Consider the following 20,397-nt stretch of genomic DNA (forward strand, 5'->3'; position numbering starts at 1 on the left):
TAAAAAAAAAAAAAACAAAAAAAAAACTGTGGTTGGCAATCCTTTTTCTCTCTATATATAATTTTCCTGAAGATCACACTCCCTTTGGTGACCTCTCTTAGTGAGGTGCAACGGTGTCAGAATCTGGTGGGTGAGGGTTCAGGTGCTCTCCAGAGCCGGAGGGTAAATAAAGGCAGTGAAGCATATTGGTAAAGAGGCACCTCCTATCTTGCCTGGTCAGAGCCAACTTAATGCACTTAATGCTTTTCGTGTTACTTATTATATGGTTTGAGGTTTCCATGAAATGATGTACCATCATTTATTTTACCTTCTTTTTGTGGGAATTGGTTGTTTTTAGTTTTTTACTCTTTTAAATTATGCTGTATGAACATTTTTGTGCATTTAATCATTTATACATTTCTGATTTATTTAATTAGGGTGAATTTTTCTGAATGGTGTCACGCTAAAGGGTAGGGACACTTATGACTCCTGATACGTTACGATTTTTTTTTTCCAACGGACTGTGGTTGCTTAAACATGAACATAAGTCACTACATAGTTAAGAGGGTCACCTTTTTAGTGCATTAAATTTGTTCCTTTTGGTTATGTTTAAAAGAGCCTCCCCTAAGCCAACCTAAGTGTCATTTCTTCTGTATCTCAGTTCACCTAGCTCAGCAAGATTAGAGTTCAATAAATGTTTGATTAGCACTTAGGCACTCAGCCAGGAGAGGCCTTTTGAAGTATGTTTGCTGGGCAGGACATGGAACAGTGACCACAGTCATAAATGTGTACCTTTGCTTTAACAACTTAGACCAAACCACCATCGTAGAGCTTTGATCATAGTCAAGGAGAGTTACCATAAGGGATTTGTTCATAGGCACAAAATGGCAGTTGAGGAAGGCTCCAAATGCAGCCCCTCTATGGACTCTAGAGCCTCTGGAGTTGGATGGTCATTTCTGAGGAGAGCAACTAAAACTCCTGTCACCAAGGAAAGCCAGTGTTTTCAGTGAGGATGAGAGGAATAAATATGTTCCAGAACATTTATGGGGATCTTTGCTGAGGTATATGGCCAAAGCATACCTTTGGCTGCCCCAAAAGACCACATATTATTAAGTCATGGGTGAAAACAGGGAAGGGATAAATGGTAGGTGCTCTGTGAAATGTATGTGTATATTTAAAGTTTGTTTTAATTATTTAAAAAAAATAACGAGCTTATTGTAGAGTTAAGTACATGCTGTAATTATTATCATATACGTGTACTTCTTTTTCTTCCTTCAGGATTACAGAGTTAGTCAGATTGACTTATTTACTGAACCAGAAGGGTTAGGACTCCTAAATTCCTACTTTGACGACACTGAAGAGATGCAGGGGTTCGGTATCATGCAGAAGACTTGTTCCATTAAAGTACACTGGGGCACGTGAGTATTTTATTTCAGATGCAATTTTAATGAAGCTTTTTTGTGAGTGTACCACTGGAAGGACTTAAGTTACTCTCTGATTTGTTGTCCTGTGAAGTAATGATCGACTAAAAGGGTTTTTTTTTCCAGATGGCACATAAAATTCTGCTGCTTTTGTACCTATGTCACTATGGTTCAGCTCTCTTCTAAACAATAACGATTTCTTGGAGGAAGTGCAGGGGAGGAAAAAACTGCGTTTTTAATGTTGGGATTTCCTTATCACAGAGGAACCTGATTCATTCCGAGCTGTGTAACAGATTTTGCCTTCATGGTAATTCAAAGGAGGTAATTCAAAGCATGTGTTCCTGATACTTCAGGAGGCCCTCCAAGGCCAACACACATGGTACTTGACTTCCTTGAACATTTTCACACAATGCTGTCCAGAGCCCTTACGAGCTTGGTTTCACAAATTGCAGGAAACTGCAAGAGTGTTTTGAAGGAAGTGGGGAATATCTCAGATGGGGGGAATTAGGACAGAAAGTGCAGGCGGCAGTCCCGAGTATCGAGTGTCGTGGTCTCTGAAGTGGAGCAAACAGCCCAGGGCATGGGAAAGACATCCACTGAGATGCAAGAAAACACGCTGAAGCTTCTCTATATTTCTTTCATGCATTCATTTTTTGATGTTACTTTATTTTTGAGAGAGAGAAAGCAAGCAGGGGAGGGGCAGAGAGAGAAGGAGAGAGAGAATCCCAAGCAGGCTCTGCACTATTAGTGGACACGGGGCTCAAACCCACGATCTGTGAGCTCATGACCTGAGCCGAAATCAAGAGTCAGATGGTCAACCAGTCAAGCCACCCAGGTGCCCTGCATTTCATTTAACATCTCCTCCTTTTAAGATTTTATTGTTATGTATGTTTTCTATTCATAATATATTCAGTGATCACATATATAATTTATAAATATTCGTATATTCAGAGAAGGCTCAAAAGTTTTCGTCAATGGCATATGCAAAAAACAATACCTGTGTAACGGGTCAGATAGGAAATACTACAAGAAACACGAATCTGAGGAACAGCAATAATGCTGTTTTAGAAGGATGGTCGGTCGGGAAAGGTCTCTGGTGACATTTTAAGGAAGGGATGGAGTCAGCCCTTGGGATGTCTGAGAGGGGAGGCTCTGGGGGCGTGTCCCAGGCAGGAAGCCATTGCGAAGCCCTGCTGGGTGTGTTTGGGGAACTACTTAGGGGGTCAAGGTGGCTAGGAGGACTGGGATGGGAGAGAGGCCTCATGTCCTGTCTGCTTTGGGGAGGGATTTTAGATTACTCCAAGTGACATGGTGATCATTTTGATCTAACTTGTTCTTTAGAAAGCTCACTCTAGCCACTATGTAGAAAATAAACTGTAAAGAGGCAAGAGTGGAGGGCACCTGGGTGGCTCAGTCAGTTAAGCATCCCAACTCTTGATTTCGGCTCAGGTCACCATCTCAGGATCATGAGATCGAGTTCTGTCAGGCTTTGTGCTCAGTGCAGAGACTGCTTAAGATTCTTTCTCTCCCTCTGTCTCTGCCCCTACCCCTCTCATGCATGCACGCTAGTGCTCTTTCTTCCTCTCTCTCTCTCTCTCTCTCTCTCTCCCTCCCTCTCTCTCAAATGAAAAAAAAGAAATAGAGACGAGTGGAAACAAAGAAACCAATTAGGAGGCAGTTGCAATTATATAGGCAAGAGGTTTTGGTGGTTTAGTGCTGGTGAGAAGTGGTCAGATTCTGGATACATTTTCGTGGTAGAACTGTCAGCATTTACAGACAGATTGTATGTGGGGTGTGAGGGGCTGAGAAATATCTAGGCTTTGGGACGCCAGCATTTATTGGGATGGAAAAAACAGGAGTTCGGTTGTAAAGAGGTGAAGCTGGTCGTGCCAACTGTACATCCAAGTAAGAGGACAGGAAGGTGACTGGATACAGGGGACTGGGGTTCCAGAGGGAGGCTGGAGATAGAAATTCAAGAGTCCTCAGCACAGAGAAGGTACTTCAGTCGTGCACTGGATAGATCTCAAAGGGAGTAGAGAAGCCATCTGAGCCTTGGGCTTGTTTATATTTAGTGGTTGGGAAGAAAAGGAGGAAGCTAAACAAAAGAAAAGGTCTTCATCTTCGCTGCCTTTAATTTTCTTCCTACATCAAAGAGATCTGTAGATCTTTTTTCTCAAAGTATTAATGTGAAATTGAGAGCAACCACTTTCCTTAGAAAAGAATGAAATAGGCGTCTGCCATAATATTTTAATCTCTGTGTCTGGACGGTTTCATGACTCAGGCTTGGGCTCTGTTGAAGCATAATGAGCTACATCTAAGTAATGTCTCTTACTTCACAGTAAGTTTAACTTGTCTCACAGAGGGGGAGTCCCAAACCTGCCGTAGCGTCCAGTTTATGATGGCTTGTGTGGGGACAGACCTCTTTTTTCTGGCTGTTCATTTCTATTGCCGTTAGGATAATACAAAGCTACTTTGGATGTCAGTTCAAAGTTGGGGTCGTTGAACTTGGTTGGCTGGCTTTGGGAACAGGTCATTAGTACTTTTATAGATCTCCAAGGGGAGTCTTGATGGGTTGGGAGAATTCAACTGATAATAAGTACCTGAGCTCATTTGGCACTGGTGCACTGGTAAGAGATGTGTTTCCTTAGATTCCGTTAGGAGATTTATCCCAGAACCTATTTACTGTGGGTTAAACTCTTCTACACCTACACAAAATAAGGGTTTTGCTTGCCAAATTCTTACCTGGAAAATTGAATAATTTCTAAAATCTTCTTTCAGATTCTGTTGAGTAGAATTTGTTTTTAAACCTTTGTTTTAATACCTGGCTAATGCTAGTACCCATCCTCCCAGAGGTGAGGGTATATCTTCTTGGCAGGGGGTACATTTCTTTTGAGGGGGTATATTTCTTTTTTTTTTTTTTTTAATTTTTTTTTCCAACGTTTTTATTTTATTTTTGGGACAGAGAGAGACAGAGCATGAACGGGTGAGGGGCAGAGAGAGAGGGAGACACAGAATCGGAAACAGGCTCCAGGCTCTGAGCCATCCGCCCAGAGCCCGACGCGGGGCTTGAACTCACGGACCGCGAGATCGTGACCTGGCTGAAGTCGGACGCTTAACCGACTGCGCCACCCAGGCGCCCCTTGAGGGGGTATATTTCTAATAAAGAATTTTGGAACTTTATCAGGAGCATAAAGAGCATGTATTCCACAATGCTCTTTGTTTCCTTGTTTAACTAAGGAAGACTGGCTTTAGTCATTTCCTCAAATTTAGGATTAATTTTTAGCATAACTGGCACTAAAATGCTGCTGTTGTGAACTCAAGAGACAGTTTTTAACGGCCAGATATTCTTTGATGAATTTTATTATGAAATATTTGCTATATACAGAAGAAGATATATATGTGTGAATTATGAAGCCTGGTAATAAGACCGATTCCTGTGTGCCTACCACCGACCTAGCATGGCGTCCACTCACCGTCCCCAGCCCTGGTCCCATCCACCTGACTCCTCCATACACGTAACCTCACTCTGGAATTTTGCGTTTTTCTCATACCCTCATTTTACAGTTTTACCCTATAGTATCAGTCCCTGCAGTATTTAGGTCTGCTGTCATAGAGAATATGCCACAATCTGGTTTCGTCTCTGAGCGTTTCCTCGAATCATTTGACTTGTTGCTGTATTGCCTGAGTTTTCTGCATAGTACGGGTTGGGTCTAGAGGTATGGTCACATGCGGATTCGGAAAGGGTCCTTCAGAAAGGTGGTGCCACATCTGCCTGTTACCTAACAAAAGGAGGCGGTGCTACCCAGCTTCCCATTAATGATGCTGAGTTTGTTTGTCTGGTTAGGTTGGTGCCTCCTACAACTCTCGACTGTAAAGGGACCTTTTTCCCTTTGAGAGCCATAGCTCACTCTCTTTAGAAAAATCTCAAATTCGGCACATTCATATTTAATCTTTTGAGTTTCCAGTTGGTTTCTGTAAATAGCCAACGTTCATGTGTAGCCATGTCTGGAGATAAGACTTGGGATCTGGATGGAAATACTGTTTTTTGGCTTAAGGATGAGTGAACAAGCCAGTGCCTGGGTGGCTCAGTCGATTAAGCATCCAATTCTTGATTTCTGGTCAGGTCATGACCTCACAGTTCAGGGGATCAAGCCCTGTGTCGGGCTCCACGCTGAGCATGGAGCCTGCTTAAGATTCTCTCTCTCTCTCTCTCTCTCTCTCTCTCTCTCTCTCTCTCTCTCAAAATAAATAAACAAAAAAAAAAAAGGTGAGCAAGAGAAGACCAATTTTTTTAATTGTTAAAATTTTCTAATGTTTGTTTATTTTTGAGAGAGACAGAGAGTGTGAGCAGGGGAGGGGCAGAAAGAGAGGGGGACACAGACTCTGAAGCAGGCTCCAGGCTCTGAGCTGTCAGCACAGAGCCCAACATGGAACTCAAACCCATGAACTGGGAGATCATGACCTGAGCCAAAGTTGGATGTTCAACCAGCTGAGCCACCCAGGTGCCCTGAGAAGACCTATTTTTCTTGTGTGGCTAAAGGGTATTTTTTTAAAGGGTATTTATAAAAGAATAATTACATGTTTTTAATCAATATATACATAGTCATTGTAAACATACAAATGGATATTGTTGACATAATAACATTTATGGTTTTTTAAAAAGCTCCTACTTTAGAGTTATACTGCTTGTTCATAATGTAGGTAAAAGCTCATTACCTAAGTACATGGGAAAAACAAGAGTGCCTTTAGAAACTGAAATAACACTGACACTGCCTGAAGATAGTTTCCCCCTCTCCCGATGGCCTCATGAATAACGTATCTTGTTGGAATAGAATTTAGGAAAAATGAATCATGCTCTGTGTATGAGTTTTCAGATTTCAGAGTCTGCCCAACATTCATAAGTGTGGGTTTAAGTTTCTTAACAGGCCCTTCGTGCTCACCGAGGAAGTCTTTTCAAGTGTATCAGTTTGTGTTGTTTTCTTTTTCTTACAAATTCCCCTTTACCCAAAATTACCTTCCTTCTATACATATTATGTAACTAAATCACATGCTTCAAGAAAACTGAAGTGTTTAGTATCAGATGAATAAAACCCCTCACTCCAACTACAGAAGGAAAGGCTTCGTGAAAGGGTACTGTGGTCAGCAGTATTTCAGGATCTCACCATCACTTGTTTGTGAGCCATCCATAGAGTTTACAGAAAATTCCACCATTCAGTCAGAAAGAGTCATTAGCCTAATAGCAACATTTCTGATGAACCACCATTATTTAGTTAGGGCATGAAATCAGTGTGTGGTGTGCATGTGTGAGGTTTGAGCTCTAAAAAATATGTAATGCATCCTTACCTGTCATGCTTCAAATGTAGGGAGCTGTAAAGGACCCCAGTCTTAGCCTCTGCTTTCTTATGGGTTAGGGTCCTTGCAGTGCTAATTTTTTAAAAGATAAGCCTTTTTTCCTCTTTTTTATTGATGTATATGTAACAAGATTTGTACCAAAAAATGCACAATAAATCATAAGTGTATAACCTGAGTGAGTTTTCAAAGTATAAACATCATGTAGATCAAGAAATAGAACCAGTATTTGTGGATTTCTAGAACATACCCCCAGTGTAACTACCATCCTGACTTCTAACAATGTGGATTAGTTTTCATCCCCACACATACACCACTCAGTCTGTCAACGTGTGTGTGTGTGTGTGTGTGTGTGTGTGTGTGTGTGTGTGTGTGTGTATTGACAGGTCTTCAGTAGGATTTTGATTGTAAATCCCTGTATGATTAGTGAGTCTAGAGAAGTTACTGATTTATCCAAGGGAATCTTTAACAAAACCCATCATCCAAAATGTGCCTTGGGCCAGAAGAAAGCAAAGAGGGTGAATGAGGCCCATTTTGCTGGTAAAGGATTTTATCTGCAGCCATTCTCTCCTTGGTATGGTGTTCTGGGGTACCTAGAATACCCCAGCTAGGACTCTTCTAGTGAGACTAACGAAGATTAGGAGAGGATACGTGGTCACCAAGAGTTCTGTATTTGTGTATAAAGGGGGCATATTAATAACTCTCTTAGGTAAAAGTCACTTCTCTACTCTCTCTCTCATCTTCCCAGAACCCTCCCAGGGACTAGGAAAGTGTTAAGACTGCACAGCCTTTAGGGGCAGTGCTAACAGGCATGGTTTTCTGGTTTCCTGGTTTCCTGGTTTCTAGCACATTAGGGGAGGGTGGGGCTGCTTCTTCCCTGACCGCAGCAGAAGTGACAGCTGACAAGCCTGATAAGAGGGTGTGGTATTGACAAGCCATAAAAATCAGATTCAAGAACTCAAAAAGCTTTTGGGCCTGGGAACAAGCAGGCTTACAGACCTTCAAAGCCCCCAGGGTACCACCGTGCACTGTCCTGCTCACAGTGATGATCCTGAGTCCTTGTAAAACGCATGAATTATGTGCACTTTCTGGAATGAGAAAAACTGCTACCAAAAAATGACTAGGAGCCTGGCTTGGATCAGCCCTGCATCTGATACTTGCAGCTGTGTGGCCCTGGACAGTTTACTTCACCTCTTCTGTAAAGTGGGGACAGGAGTGTTCCTTCATCACGGCATTGTTGTACCGATTGGATGATATTCCAGGTGGCATTTCTTGCAAGCTCTAGGTAGATGTTACCTGTTGTTAGTTTTGGGCACTGTGACAAATGAGTAGGTGGGACATCCGATTCTTTGGTTACAAATGAGACGTTGCCTTTTATTTTATATTTTTTATTTTAGATGTTTTATTTTTTTAGACAGAGAGACAGAATGAGTGGGAGAGGGGCAGAGAGAGAGAGAGGGAGACAGAATCCGAAGTAGGCTCCAGGCTCTGAGCTGTCAGCACACAGCCCGATGCGGGGCTCGAACCCACAAACCTTGAGATCATGCCCTGAGCCGAAGTCGGACACTCACCCGACTGAGCCTCCCAGGCGCCCTGAGATGTTGCCTTTTAAAACAAAGCTTGGGATTCCTATGTTGGGCCCCTCTAAATACATACAGTGTTACAAAATCACTACTTTTATTACTTGAAGTGATACAGATCTGCACTGAAGCAATTCATAATATAAATTAAAATAAGTGAACAAAACCACCAGGAGACCAGTAAAAGATCAAGGACAGGCGCATGTAACGGCATACTTCTCCTTGAATCTAACGTTGCTTTCGTAGCTGAGTGGAACTGTACATGGTCCGGATATATACATCGTCCTGTTCTTTTCCCTTCTTCTCGGTGGGGTCCTGTGTGCCACTGAAACAAATGACAAGTCCTCTCTTTTCCTCCTTGATACTTGCTTAGGTGGCTGATTTATGAAGACCCTGGATTTCAGGGTGTGCCTTTTATCCTGGAACCTGGCGAGTACCCTGACTTATCCTTCTGGGATACAGAAGAAGCATACATTGGATCCATGCGGCCTCTGAAAATGGTAAAATCTAACAAAAGGTTCTTGGAGTCCGTGATTTTTTTGTCAGCCTGACATTGATGGTTCACAGGCTGTGACTTTGAAGCAATAAACAGACTTTTAAAAACACAAATCTATAGTAGAGGGAACCTATTGCTCGATAGAAATAATAGAAAGGATAACCTGCTGGTCGCTGTAGATGAAAAAAAAATGTGGCTAAGCCCATGTTCTTTGCCTTCAAGGCATTCTCAGCCGTGCAGAGCCGCGGGCGTGTGTACAAGGCTTCAGCCCAGGGTAGGTTTCAGAAGTGAAGAAAATGTAGGATCAAACGTTTGTGGAAAAACAGGAAGGACAGATGAAGTCCAACTTGTGGGTGATGTGACAGAGAAGGGGGATAATTAGGAGAGCTTTGTGCTAAATCAAGTTGGCTCTTAACAACCAAGGAGGACGGTGTCCAATGGAGATGTCAGGATGCTCTGCGTGAGCCAGGGCGGAACTGGGGGAGGGCAGGGCATGTTGGGGACCACCCCCATTGTAGCCACCAGAGGCTAGGCTGGGTGGCATCTTTGAGGGCCCTGGGGCTGGATGTCTGAACATTGTCCTCCCAAGCATCTGCCTTAGAAAGGAGCCTGTGCTTCCTCCGGCCTCCCCCTGTATTTGTCTTGTTCTTTTGGTCTCTTCGGCTAGACTCTAAGCCTTGGGAGGATCCAGGCTGCACCTGTCTTGTCCCCATGTCGAGCACGGTGTGTGCTCATCGGCAGTAGGCACTCCCCAACTACCCACAGGAGTGAGGCTCTCGCTAGGAACAAGGTTTTGCAGCTGCAATTTGCAGCTGTCTTGAATCAGTTTGAAACAAATTAGGAAGCCAATGAAGATCATTTTTATGTTAATTTTACCCCTCCTGCCAAAACCTGTGGTTTAATTACCTCATGTTTGTTGGTCTCCGTGCAAAACTCATTTGAATTATAGATGCTCTTACATTATAAATGATTTGTTTGTAAAATTCACTTTCAAAGAACAAAGTTTAGTTTCGTGAAGATATGAAAGAATTGTCCCAGGCTTTGAAGGCTGTTTTAAATAATTTACAAAACTGTGAAGTTTATGGCATTAGAAAGAGATACTTTTGAAGAGGGTGCTTATGGTATTTCCCCCTCCCCACTTATCCACAGGGGATACTTTCCAAGACCCCCGGTGGATGCCTGAAACCTTGGATAGTACCAGACCCTATATAAACTATGTCTTTTCCTATGTGTATATGATAAAGTTTAATTTGTAAATTATAATTTATATAATTTATACATATAATTTATAACATAAATATAAATTATAATTTATAAATTAGGCACAGTAACTAATTTAACTAATATTATTAACAGTAACTAATAATAAAGTAGAACAAGTATAATAATATACTGCAACAAAGGTTATGTGAGTGTGGTCTCTCTCTCAAAATATCTTATTGTACTATGACCGCCCTTCTGGTGACAAGGCACAATGAGGCAATGCCTGTGTGATGGATGAGATGAAGTGAGATGAGTGACGTAGGTGGCATTGTGACACAGTATGTCAGGAGGAGGATCATGGCCGTAGATTCTGGGTCTGGAGTTCTTTCTTGTACAGCAAGAAACCAGAATGCAGGATTAAAAATGCAAGAGAGGCTAATGTCTGGGAGAAGACAAGAGCCCTGAGTATGGGTCCTTACTCTGTTTTTATTAGGATCAGAAGGCTTACAAACATGGTGATGGACGTGCACAAAGAAACAATGAAATCGTGAACATTAACTCGTGGGCAGGAGGGAAAGGGGGTTTGAAGATATGCCGTGTTGGGGGTTTGGGTCAATACCAAACAAAATCCTGGCTGTGGTTGGGCAGAAGGTCGTTGACAGCACAGGTGAGGCCCCACCTCTGTTTACCTAAACTGGCCTAGGGGACCAGAAAGACAGAACCTGCTACCTCAGGGTCAACAAGGCGCCTTTCTTTTGCTAATTGGCTCCTCTCTGGGCGACTTCACCCCACTGCAGTCTATAGCCCTATTTACCTGTTTACCTAATTTGGTCCTGCCTTCCTGTAAAGCAGCTTTCTGCTATTATACTAAGTTAGGGGGCATTTCCACCCTGAATACCTAATCTTGTTTACCTTATCTTGGATGTTTTCATCCTGAGATTTCCTATTCCTATACCTTTGTCCTATACTGGGGGCTTTTGCCCCGTTTACCTAATCTTGTGTACTCAAACTTGGGTGTGTTCATCCTATGGCTTTCTAATTCTTTATGCCTTGTTAACCCATCAGTGCACGCTCCGGGAATTCCTAAGCTTATCCCCCACAGATCATCTGCTTCTAAAACCTCGATTGACAGCGGGCAACTGTGCAAAGTGAAAATGCAGATAACGAGGGACTACTTACTGCACTAGGCTTAAACTCTGGTTTGGTGATAAAATCAGCAACATTCCTTTAAAATTACAGTTCGTTTGGTGCATTTGAGCATCTTTCGCTGCACTTTCAAAAAAGCTGTCCTAGGGGTGCCTGGGTGGCTCAGTCGATTAAGTGTCTGACTTGGACTCAGGTCATGATCTCATGGTTTGTGAGTTCAAGCCATGCATTGGGCTCTGTACTGACAGTGCAGGATCCCTGCTTGGGATTCATTCATTCATATTCTGTCTCTCTGTCTCTCTTGCATTCTGTGCCCCTCCACCATTCTCTTTCAAAATAAATAAAAACTTAAAAAATAAATACAAAAAAAGCTGTTCTATATTCATGGAAAATATTCTCCTGACTTTCCCGCTGCTGATTTTAATCCCTACCCTGTTTGTTATTTCTGTGTAATACCTTTTCCTGTGGCTTATTTTTAGTGTTTTTGGTTACTTACAACAGTTTATTATAAAAGTATAACAACTCCTCTCAGACCCGTCCTTTGGGCTATTTTAAATTCTATCTGCAGTTCACCTAATTATTTCAAGAGTCCTGCAGAGCCTGTTGTGAACTTGTGTGAACTCAACAGTTTTGTAAGCCATGGGTTGCAAAATCAAACGCCTCCAGGGGCCAGGCAGCAACTAGACATGAGTGAGGGTGGCTGGGAGTTGAGCTGAGATGAGTGGTAGAGACAGACAAACCAGGCTCAAGTCCTGGCTAGAGGAAAAGCCCAGTGGAGAATTAGTAAGCGCACAAAGTGACAGGGTTGCTGCCTATGAGAATTTGCGTGCAGACATGTCAGGTCTTAGGACTGCTTTTTTTTTTTTTTTTTTTTTTTCATTTTCCAAGATTCTTGATCTTTATTTTATTTATTTTTTTAACTTCTTAAAAATGTTTTATTTATTTTCGAGAGACAGAGTGTAAGCGGGGGAGGGGCAGAGAGCGAGGGAGACACAGAATCCAAAGCAGGCTCCAGGCTCTGAACTGTTAGCACAGAGCCCAATGCAGGGCTTGAACCCACAAACTGAGATCATGACCTGAGCCGAAGTCAGATGCTCAACTGACGGAGCCACCCAGGTGCCCCGATCTTTTTTTGTTTGTTTATTTATTTTGAGAAAAGGGAGAGAATCCCAAGCGGGGGCCCAATCTCACAAACTGTGAGACCTTGACCTGAGCTGAAATCAGGAGTCAGATGCTTTAGCCAACCAAACCACCCAGGCGCCCCAGGACTGCTTTTTAAGAGAAATGAGAAATATCTATTTTTATGAGACATTTTCTGAATTACAAACACACACAGCTTATTGGTATAACAAAAACATAACCTAACTCACAGATTCAGCTTATAGACCACCTCTGCTCTACACTGTCTTCCTCATTCTTCATCTGCATGGTTGGTGACATCAGAACTGTCGCAACATAAATTAAACCAGATGCACTCACACTGGGAGGTTCCATGGCTTACCATAAACTACCATGGGTAATATATGGTAATCTATCAATGAAAAACCGGTTTTCTTACTGTATTATTTTTCTTTTCAGGGTGGACGTAAAGTCGAATTCCCTACAGATCCAAAGGTAAAAATATATGTGTTTTACATTTTATTCCCATTCCATCTCTATGAAGGTGATGCTTGTGTGGTTTTACACATCCGCCTCCATAAACATAACCGCAGCTAAAGGAAGTTGTCCCAGCTTACATGCCGTCCCTCAGACTAGAGCCCTTACACTGGCTAACAGTATGTGTAGTCATGGCTTAAAAGGTTAATTGTTGTGTTAAGTTTATAATTTGTGTTTGTGTTTACTAGTTGTGGGGCCTGCTGCCGCTTGCCAGTTACTCAGGAAAAAACTTTGTTTTCAAGACAAGTTCTCCCCTTCTGCTACTCTAACATGCTCTTTCTGCTATTTCTACTTTGCACATTTATGACGCATTTATATTTCTTGTTTTTTTTTCTAAGTAGCCTCCATGCCCACTGTGGGGCTTGAACTCATGATCTTGAGATCAGATGTCGCATGCTCTACAGACTGAGTCAGCCAGGCACCCCTGTTTCATTTTTAAAGCAACGTGGGATCCTTGGTTCCTTAGTTTGGCCTAAGCGAAATTCTAAATATCAGTTCTAGACATTGAACAAAAGCAATTTTTTAAGCCAATTATTTATTAACTGTCTTTTGAACCTTGTCTTTGGGCTGCACCACATCAGGATAAAAATTTAGGGCTGTCTGGGTGGCTCAGTCAGTTAAATGTTCGACTTCAGCTCAGATCATGATCTCCTGGTTCATGAGTTCAAGTTCCACGTCCGGCTGTGTGCTGACAGCTCAGAGACTGGAGCCTGCTTTGGATGCTATGTCTCCCTCTCTCTGCCAGTCCCCTGCTCATGCTCTGTCTCTCTCTCTCAAAAATAAATAAACATTAAAAACATAGTTTTAAAACTACAAGATACTGTTATTTAGTTTAAAAAATATGATCAGAACATTTTGTGTTCTAGGGCTTAGTGATATTAAATGGTTCAGTTTAGCTGTTGAAACCTTTAACCTCTTTCACTTCCCGGTATATCTTCTATTATAGGTAGTAATTTATGAAAAGCCTTTCTTTGAAGGAAAATGTATGGAACTAGAAACAGAGATGTGCAGGTTTATGGCGGAAGCAGGTGAAACAGAAGGAACAACCGATGACAGTTTGCCATTTATGTCAGTGGGGTCAATGAAGGTTCTGAGAGGAATGTAAGTAGATGGGAGTAACCTGAGGAGTTTCTTTTGTATCATTTTAGTGAGTAATATACATGCCCCACCCCCAACCATTACAGATAGTGTGGTAGAGTGAACTTCAGACATGTTCTTCTCAGTCCACTCTGACCTGGAGTTGACACAGCAGATCGAGGTGGTGGTTTGGGGTCAGTCAGCTGAACGAGGCTGATAAATTGGCCCAGATTGATCAAATCTACATCTTATTAATATTATTCTCCAAACTGTTGAACTGTTAGTTTGCTTTCTATTTTTTATGATATTTTGCACTTTATGTATCTTACATATTTCCTTTAGAAGTATATACTTGAAAGTCTTGTACATAGCCAAAAATATATAATATTTTAATTATGCTTTGATGAAAGTTTAGCCAGTTTTTTTCCTGAAGTTCTTTGTGGAGTCTTCTTATTAAACACACACACACACTCCCTACACTCCTTTACAGAACATTGATGTATGTTTCTTAGGTTATTCTTTAGGAGGCCATTCTATTAGTCTCTTAAATTTTAGAGGAGAATTCCAATTGTCATAATGCATGAGTCTATGTCTAGCTTCATAACTGTTAGTATTTGTGAATGAAACTTATACATGGGAAAAATTTCAACACTGACGAAGATTACCGCTCCTTCATGTTTTTTTCTCTTGCAGTTGGGTTGCTTATGAGAAGCCTGGATTTACAGGTCATCAGTATTTGCTCGAAGAAGGAGAGTACAAGGACTGGAAAGATTGGGGAGGTTACAATGGAGAACTTCAGTCATTACGACCTATATTAGGTGTAAGTTAAAGAAAAGCTAATGGCTAATACTTGATCTTTTTTGAATATGAATGGCTAACCTTTGAATTTTGATTTTTTTTTCTTACTAGGATTTTTCAAATGCTCACATGATCATGTACAGTGAAAAAAACTTTGGATCCAAAGGTTCCAGTATTGACGTATTAGGAATTGTTGCTAACTTAAAGGAGACCGGATATGGATTGAAGACCCAGTCTATTAATGTACTGAGTGGAGTGTAAGTGAAATAACCCAACCGGGGTTTTAACCATTTTTACTTTGCGTTGTATTAAACTAATAGCGTCTCTGACAGAGTAGGCACTCAGGAAATAAACATATCAACGACTGAACATTAAGTCAGTCATTTAATGTGTACTGCCACAATACTTTCATAACTGCTTTTTAACATCTTTCTCATATAATCTTTTTTTCATGTGTCATGTAACATTGCAGTAGACTTTTGGGTTTCAGGATAGAAATTCACCGGTCCACTTCTCTTACCATTCTGCATGGAAAGATTCCCTGGATTTCTTATGATGGGAATCAAATAAAAAATAATCTTAACACTAGAAACCTGAGGTTGGGATAAAGTCCCATTCGATTTTCCTACAGTCCTTGTAGGGGAGGAAAAATTTTATTCTACCCATCGAGATTCTTCCTGTTAATTAAACTGACACAAGACAGATTAACAGGAGAAAAAAATCACCAAAGTTTAATTACATGTTCAGGGAGGCCCAATAATGAAACTGAGACCCAAAGAAATGACCAAGGCAGGTGAGTTTTATATATTTTAGACAGAAAGACAATACATTTGTGAGGAATTGGCAGGATAAAACTTGTTTGGGAGCTTTAATTAGTATGGAATTGTAAACAGAATTTGTCTCATGTAGTAAATTGATAAAAAGTAACAAGGTTTGTTTATACATTCTTCTCAGCTCTAAAGTCCCTATCTCTGGTGATGAAGGCGTGTCTCTACCTCCTGGTACAGGGAGGACACCTTTCACATGGGAGATTTATTTATTATTATTTATTATCTCTGCTTTCAGGGAGACAGAGGAGGGTCTGAGTGTCTTTATTGCACAGGCTTTACTTTGAAATAACACTGATTATGCCATTGTGGCAGCACCTATATCTACACCTGCACCGTTTCGTTTCTTCACTATTATTTTGACCTAAAAATAATTGTTTCAGCATACCTGGAGTTAGCAATTGAATGCTTTATTAACGTAAGCTTTTATTACAAGATGGTCAGAAAAGACTCTTGGGGATGCATATGACTGCAAGCCAAACTAAATCGGTATAAGTGATAAAAATGGAATTTATTGGCCTACATAACTTAAAAGTCCTGGAAAGGGGGTACCTGGGTGGCTTAGTCGGTTAAGCGTCTGACTCTTGATCTCGGCTTTTGTCATGGTCTCAGGATTGTGCGATGGAGCCCTGCATTGGGCTCAGAGTGGAGCATGGAGCCTGCTTGGGATTCTCTCTCAATTTCTCTCTCTCTCTGCCCCTTCCCCACTTGTGTTTTTCCTCCTGCCCCGCTCCCCTTAAAATAAATAAACTTTAAAAAAAAAAAGTCCTGGACAAGATTTTGCTTCATTCATGGCTGGATATAGGGTTTAGACACTGGCATTAGAACTTGCTCTCTGTCTCTTGACTAGGCTTTTTTTCTGTGCTGGCTTCATTTTAAGCAGACCACTTCCATCTGGTACATTAGCTACTTATTGTTCTTCCATCTCACTGTATCCAGTGGAAAGGACTTCTCTTTCCCACAAAAGCTCCAGGTTTCGGTTTGATTCTGTAGGCTTGGGACATGTGTACGTGCCTGAGCCAATCACTGTAGTCAAGGAGATGATCGTGCCTATGTTATGTGCCCAACTCTGGAGTAGTGTAGGGTCAGTCCCATAGAAGCCACTTTTATATGATCGGGGTGAGTTGTTCCCCAGGAACATCAGAAATAATGAGGACAGATACTGGATGGGCAAAACAGGTGTCTATTAAAATAAGTTATACAATTATTCTTATGATCCAGGTTGATGTCCGTTATAGTTGGGTATAAGTGAGAGTATTCTTAAATAATCATATGAATTTATTTGACATTGGTTCTGTTGAAAATGTTTGTTAGGTTTTTTGTTTTTAAATTTTATTTTAGAGCATATGCAAGCAGGTGTGAGGGGCAGAGAGAGAGAGAATCTTAAGCAGGCTCCACACACAGCATGGAGCCCGATGCGAGGCTCAATCTCACGACCCTGAGATCATAACCTGAGCCCAAACCAAGAGTTGGACACTTGACCAACTGAGCCACCCAGGCACCCTGATGTTAGGTTTTTTATGTCATGAGTAACCTAGGCTATTTGGATCATTCTAACCTCAACCCATTTGTATTTCATGGAGCCCTCCTGTAGTGTCCCTGGATATCTGAGATGTGTGTACAATGTAATATGCTTTACTGTTAGTCATGTTCACCAAATCCTTGTGTTGGTTGCTGCTTGTGGTGTCCTCTTGATAGAGTGACATCTGGGATTTCTGGGTCTTCCTTCTTAGCAAGAAGTGCCTTCTGTGTCCTGCTCTGGAACCCTAACATCTTACCATCTGCCATAGACCAAAGGTATTAGTATGGCAGTTCTCTGAGATAATGCTGTGGTTCTACAGTATTTTAGACTGCCTTTATTTAAAGCTAATTATTTAGAAGGAAAACAGTGACCAATTCAGTCTGGACAAATAGTTGTACATTTTGGTACTCACCAGGTGTGTTGGTCCCATTAGTCAGAGTCCAGTCATGCTTCCCAGCAGAGGAAGCAACAGGAAGCTGGCTAGAATTCTCTTAGGGCATTTATGTGCACGGTTCTGTTAGCACAGGTAGAATTGTACCCAGAGCCAATCTTTTTTTTTTTTTCTTTTTTTAGCCCCGTCTTTGCTTGAAATTAGATTCCTTTATAAAATGTTGCTTTTATAGGTTTCTATTTTTAGTCATTTCTAGTTGTATTTCCTGGTTTAGTTTTTTTTGTTGTTGTTGTTTTTTTTTTTGTTTTTTTTTGTTTTTAATAGCAGTTGAGTTGTGGTCTTGGGGGAAGTTGAAGGGAGGTGTGTACACATCACCACTTCCTTTCAAATTCTGTGGCTGTGGAAGGGCTGTGTGTACCAGGGCCAGCTGCTTCCTCACAGGTCATTTAGTTGGTTATCTGACAAATATTTATTGAGGTCTGTTATGTGCAAAGCATTATATTATGTCCTCACAGAGGTCACAGCATTTGTATAAAACATAATCATTGCTACAAAAGACCTAGAGATAAGGGAATCTTGGTTCTTGATTTCTCAGTATGGAACTCAAAAGCTTTTCAGAAAAACTTTTTTGAGATTCTTGTTCTGGAAGTGTCTTGCAGGAGGTTCACTCTCACATGGGTGATAAAGTCCCTGGGAGGTAAATTCATTTTTAGCTCAGAAACAGAGACCAGCCTTCAGGAAGGATGCTTATGAATCCGACCGTTGAAGTTTTGAGAACTGCATTCCGTTTCTTACTGAAACAGAAGAAACTCCCTTTCACCGCCCTGCTGATCAACGTCAGGTTCTGCACTGTGCTCTTGTTCACATGGGGACAACTGGGCTCGTTGTTTTGAAACTGAGAACAAAATGAAATATTTCTAGAGTCCACCTGAAAAAATTAAAACTGCTGTTGCTTTAAATTCTTTTTCCTTTTCTCTTCCATGGAAGGGCTGGTTTGCCCCACTGCCCCTACATTCTGAGCAGGGATTCCACTTCCACGAGGCTGGGACCTGCACGTACTTGTAGCAGCCCCCCTCCCCGCCACCCCACCAACCTCATAAACAGAGAAGCGTTGATTCATGTGTACAGAATCTGTTTAAACAAGGACAGTAAGGAATTTTCTTCGTAAGAGTCTCAAGTAGAAGTTATAGATCTACCAGAGAATCTCAGACCTGAGTTTTAGGGTTTTGTTTTGTTTTGTTTTGTTTTTTTACCCTCATGCATCAGTGATTCATCTGGGGCCACATCTTGGAAGGAAAACAACACTACTGTCAATTCAAGTAACATCTTAATAAGTGGTTGGTTTGTTTCAGCCTCAGTGAATTACGCTTATGTGGTGTTGGGTGTTTGCTTACAAGTGATTTGTTTTAGTTTTATCGGGAAATAGAGCATTCACACTTGGTTAAAAAAAAAACGTGCTGGATAAACCTACTTTCGAGGTTCACTCGGTTGTTCTTCCCCCCTATATTTGGTCTTTCCCCACTCACAGCCCTTTCCCTTCCAAACCTTGAGGTCAGTCAATCAAGCAAAAAGGCCTTTTAACCCTCTGTTCTTTAACTTGTTACAGAGCCCGCCAGAAATACTTTTTTTGTGATACGGCTATGACCTCTTTTTTTCTTTCTTTTTTTTTTTTTTAAGTCCTGGGTTTTGTGAAATAGATTTTTCTTGCCGTGCACCTACTCTTCCCCACATAGCAGGATTCCACGTTCTTGCTTGGCTTTTGCTTCTCTTCATGAGGCAAAGGCCGTGTGAGCAGAAGCCGCACACTCAGGTTCCCAGGAGCCATAGAACCTCACATGATGTCAGCCCTGGGATCCTGGCCAAGCCCTCTACTTACAAATGAGACTATGAACTTTCACAAAGGTTAAGTGAGCCCTTCAAAGTTATCTGAAAGTTAATGTCCCGACCATAGCTGGAACTAGGTCTCCTAACCTGACCTCACCATGTTAAAGAACAGGTTTTAAAAATTGCTAATGAGGTTCTGAAATGGAGTAGTGTTTTCTGAAATATGACGGGACTGGCCTTCTAGCAGTTACTCTGTTCATTTGGGCAGAAGTGTGTGTAGAGACATTAGCTGTCATAAGCTACGTAACACTGGAGATTTTTAGTGTTCTTTTTTTCTCCTTGATTGCTGTTCATTTCCTAGTAATGACTGTATCTGAGTTTTTGTATAAAGTCAAGCCCTTTTGGTAGTAAAATCATAATCTGTCCTAATTATGAAGCGTGTGGACTATTTTAAGTCTGGTGTAATGGAAGAGTAAATGAAAGGAAACTTAACAGGGCCGGTGGCAGCTTGGGTCATGAAGTGAAGAGAGCGTGGGGGGAGCCCCAGGAGACTCCATCATGGACTCAGTCATCCCTGGCCACTAACTGATTGTGTCACCTTCCCGTTCAAAACAAACACCAATAAGTAATTACGTGTGATACTTTTCCTCCTCACACACCTAGCGTCATTTAGTTTCTGGCATATGATAAATGGCCAGTCGAGGTTTGTTGAAAGAATCAGGGAATTAACTTTTCTGTATCTTTAGGTTTTCCTTTCTGTAAAATGGGAAAACCAGTCCTCCCTAGATTAAATGTGGTCATAGATGTGAAAGCATTTTGGAAAGTTGTGAGTATGTCTACAAACACCTAGGTATTATTCCTTTCATCTGTGAGCAGATCAGTAGGGCAGTGAATTAACTCAGGAGGTGCAGAATTATCTGTTGAATATAACGAAATTGAAAAAATTCGTCTCAAAGAGACTATCTTTGGCTAGGAAGTAGCATCAATAAGTTGGTTTTGTTATCCTGGTTTAATTATCCTGAGTGTGGATCACTTGAAAGGTGACAAAAGAAAACCTCCCAAAAGAGATTTTAGTGTTTCTGAGCATCTGTTCAGTTTTGCTTACTACATAGTCATGTCACATTGGAA

General features: G+C 41.4%; 1 protein-coding gene across 1 annotated transcript in view; it reads left to right on the forward strand.

Moving 5' to 3' along the window:
* The window catches only part of CRYBG1 (crystallin beta-gamma domain containing 1), a 185,933-nt gene that overhangs the window by 150,165 nt on the left and 15,371 nt on the right, over positions 1–20,397 (forward strand). The window contains exons 8-13 of the mRNA XM_040474289.1: positions 1,258–1,397; positions 8,703–8,829; positions 12,753–12,788; positions 13,777–13,931; positions 14,601–14,727; positions 14,817–14,962. Of these exons, the coding sequence (XP_040330223.1) occupies positions 1,258–1,397; positions 8,703–8,829; positions 12,753–12,788; positions 13,777–13,931; positions 14,601–14,727; positions 14,817–14,962 (731 nt within the window). The remainder of the gene's footprint in view (positions 1–1,257; positions 1,398–8,702; positions 8,830–12,752; positions 12,789–13,776; positions 13,932–14,600; positions 14,728–14,816; positions 14,963–20,397) is intronic.

The sequence above is a fragment of the Herpailurus yagouaroundi genome, unplaced genomic scaffold (assembly GCF_014898765.1).
Source record: "Herpailurus yagouaroundi ecotype Mexico unplaced genomic scaffold, PumYag 139, whole genome shotgun sequence".
Taxonomy (NCBI): Eukaryota; Metazoa; Chordata; class Mammalia; order Carnivora; family Felidae; genus Herpailurus; species Herpailurus yagouaroundi.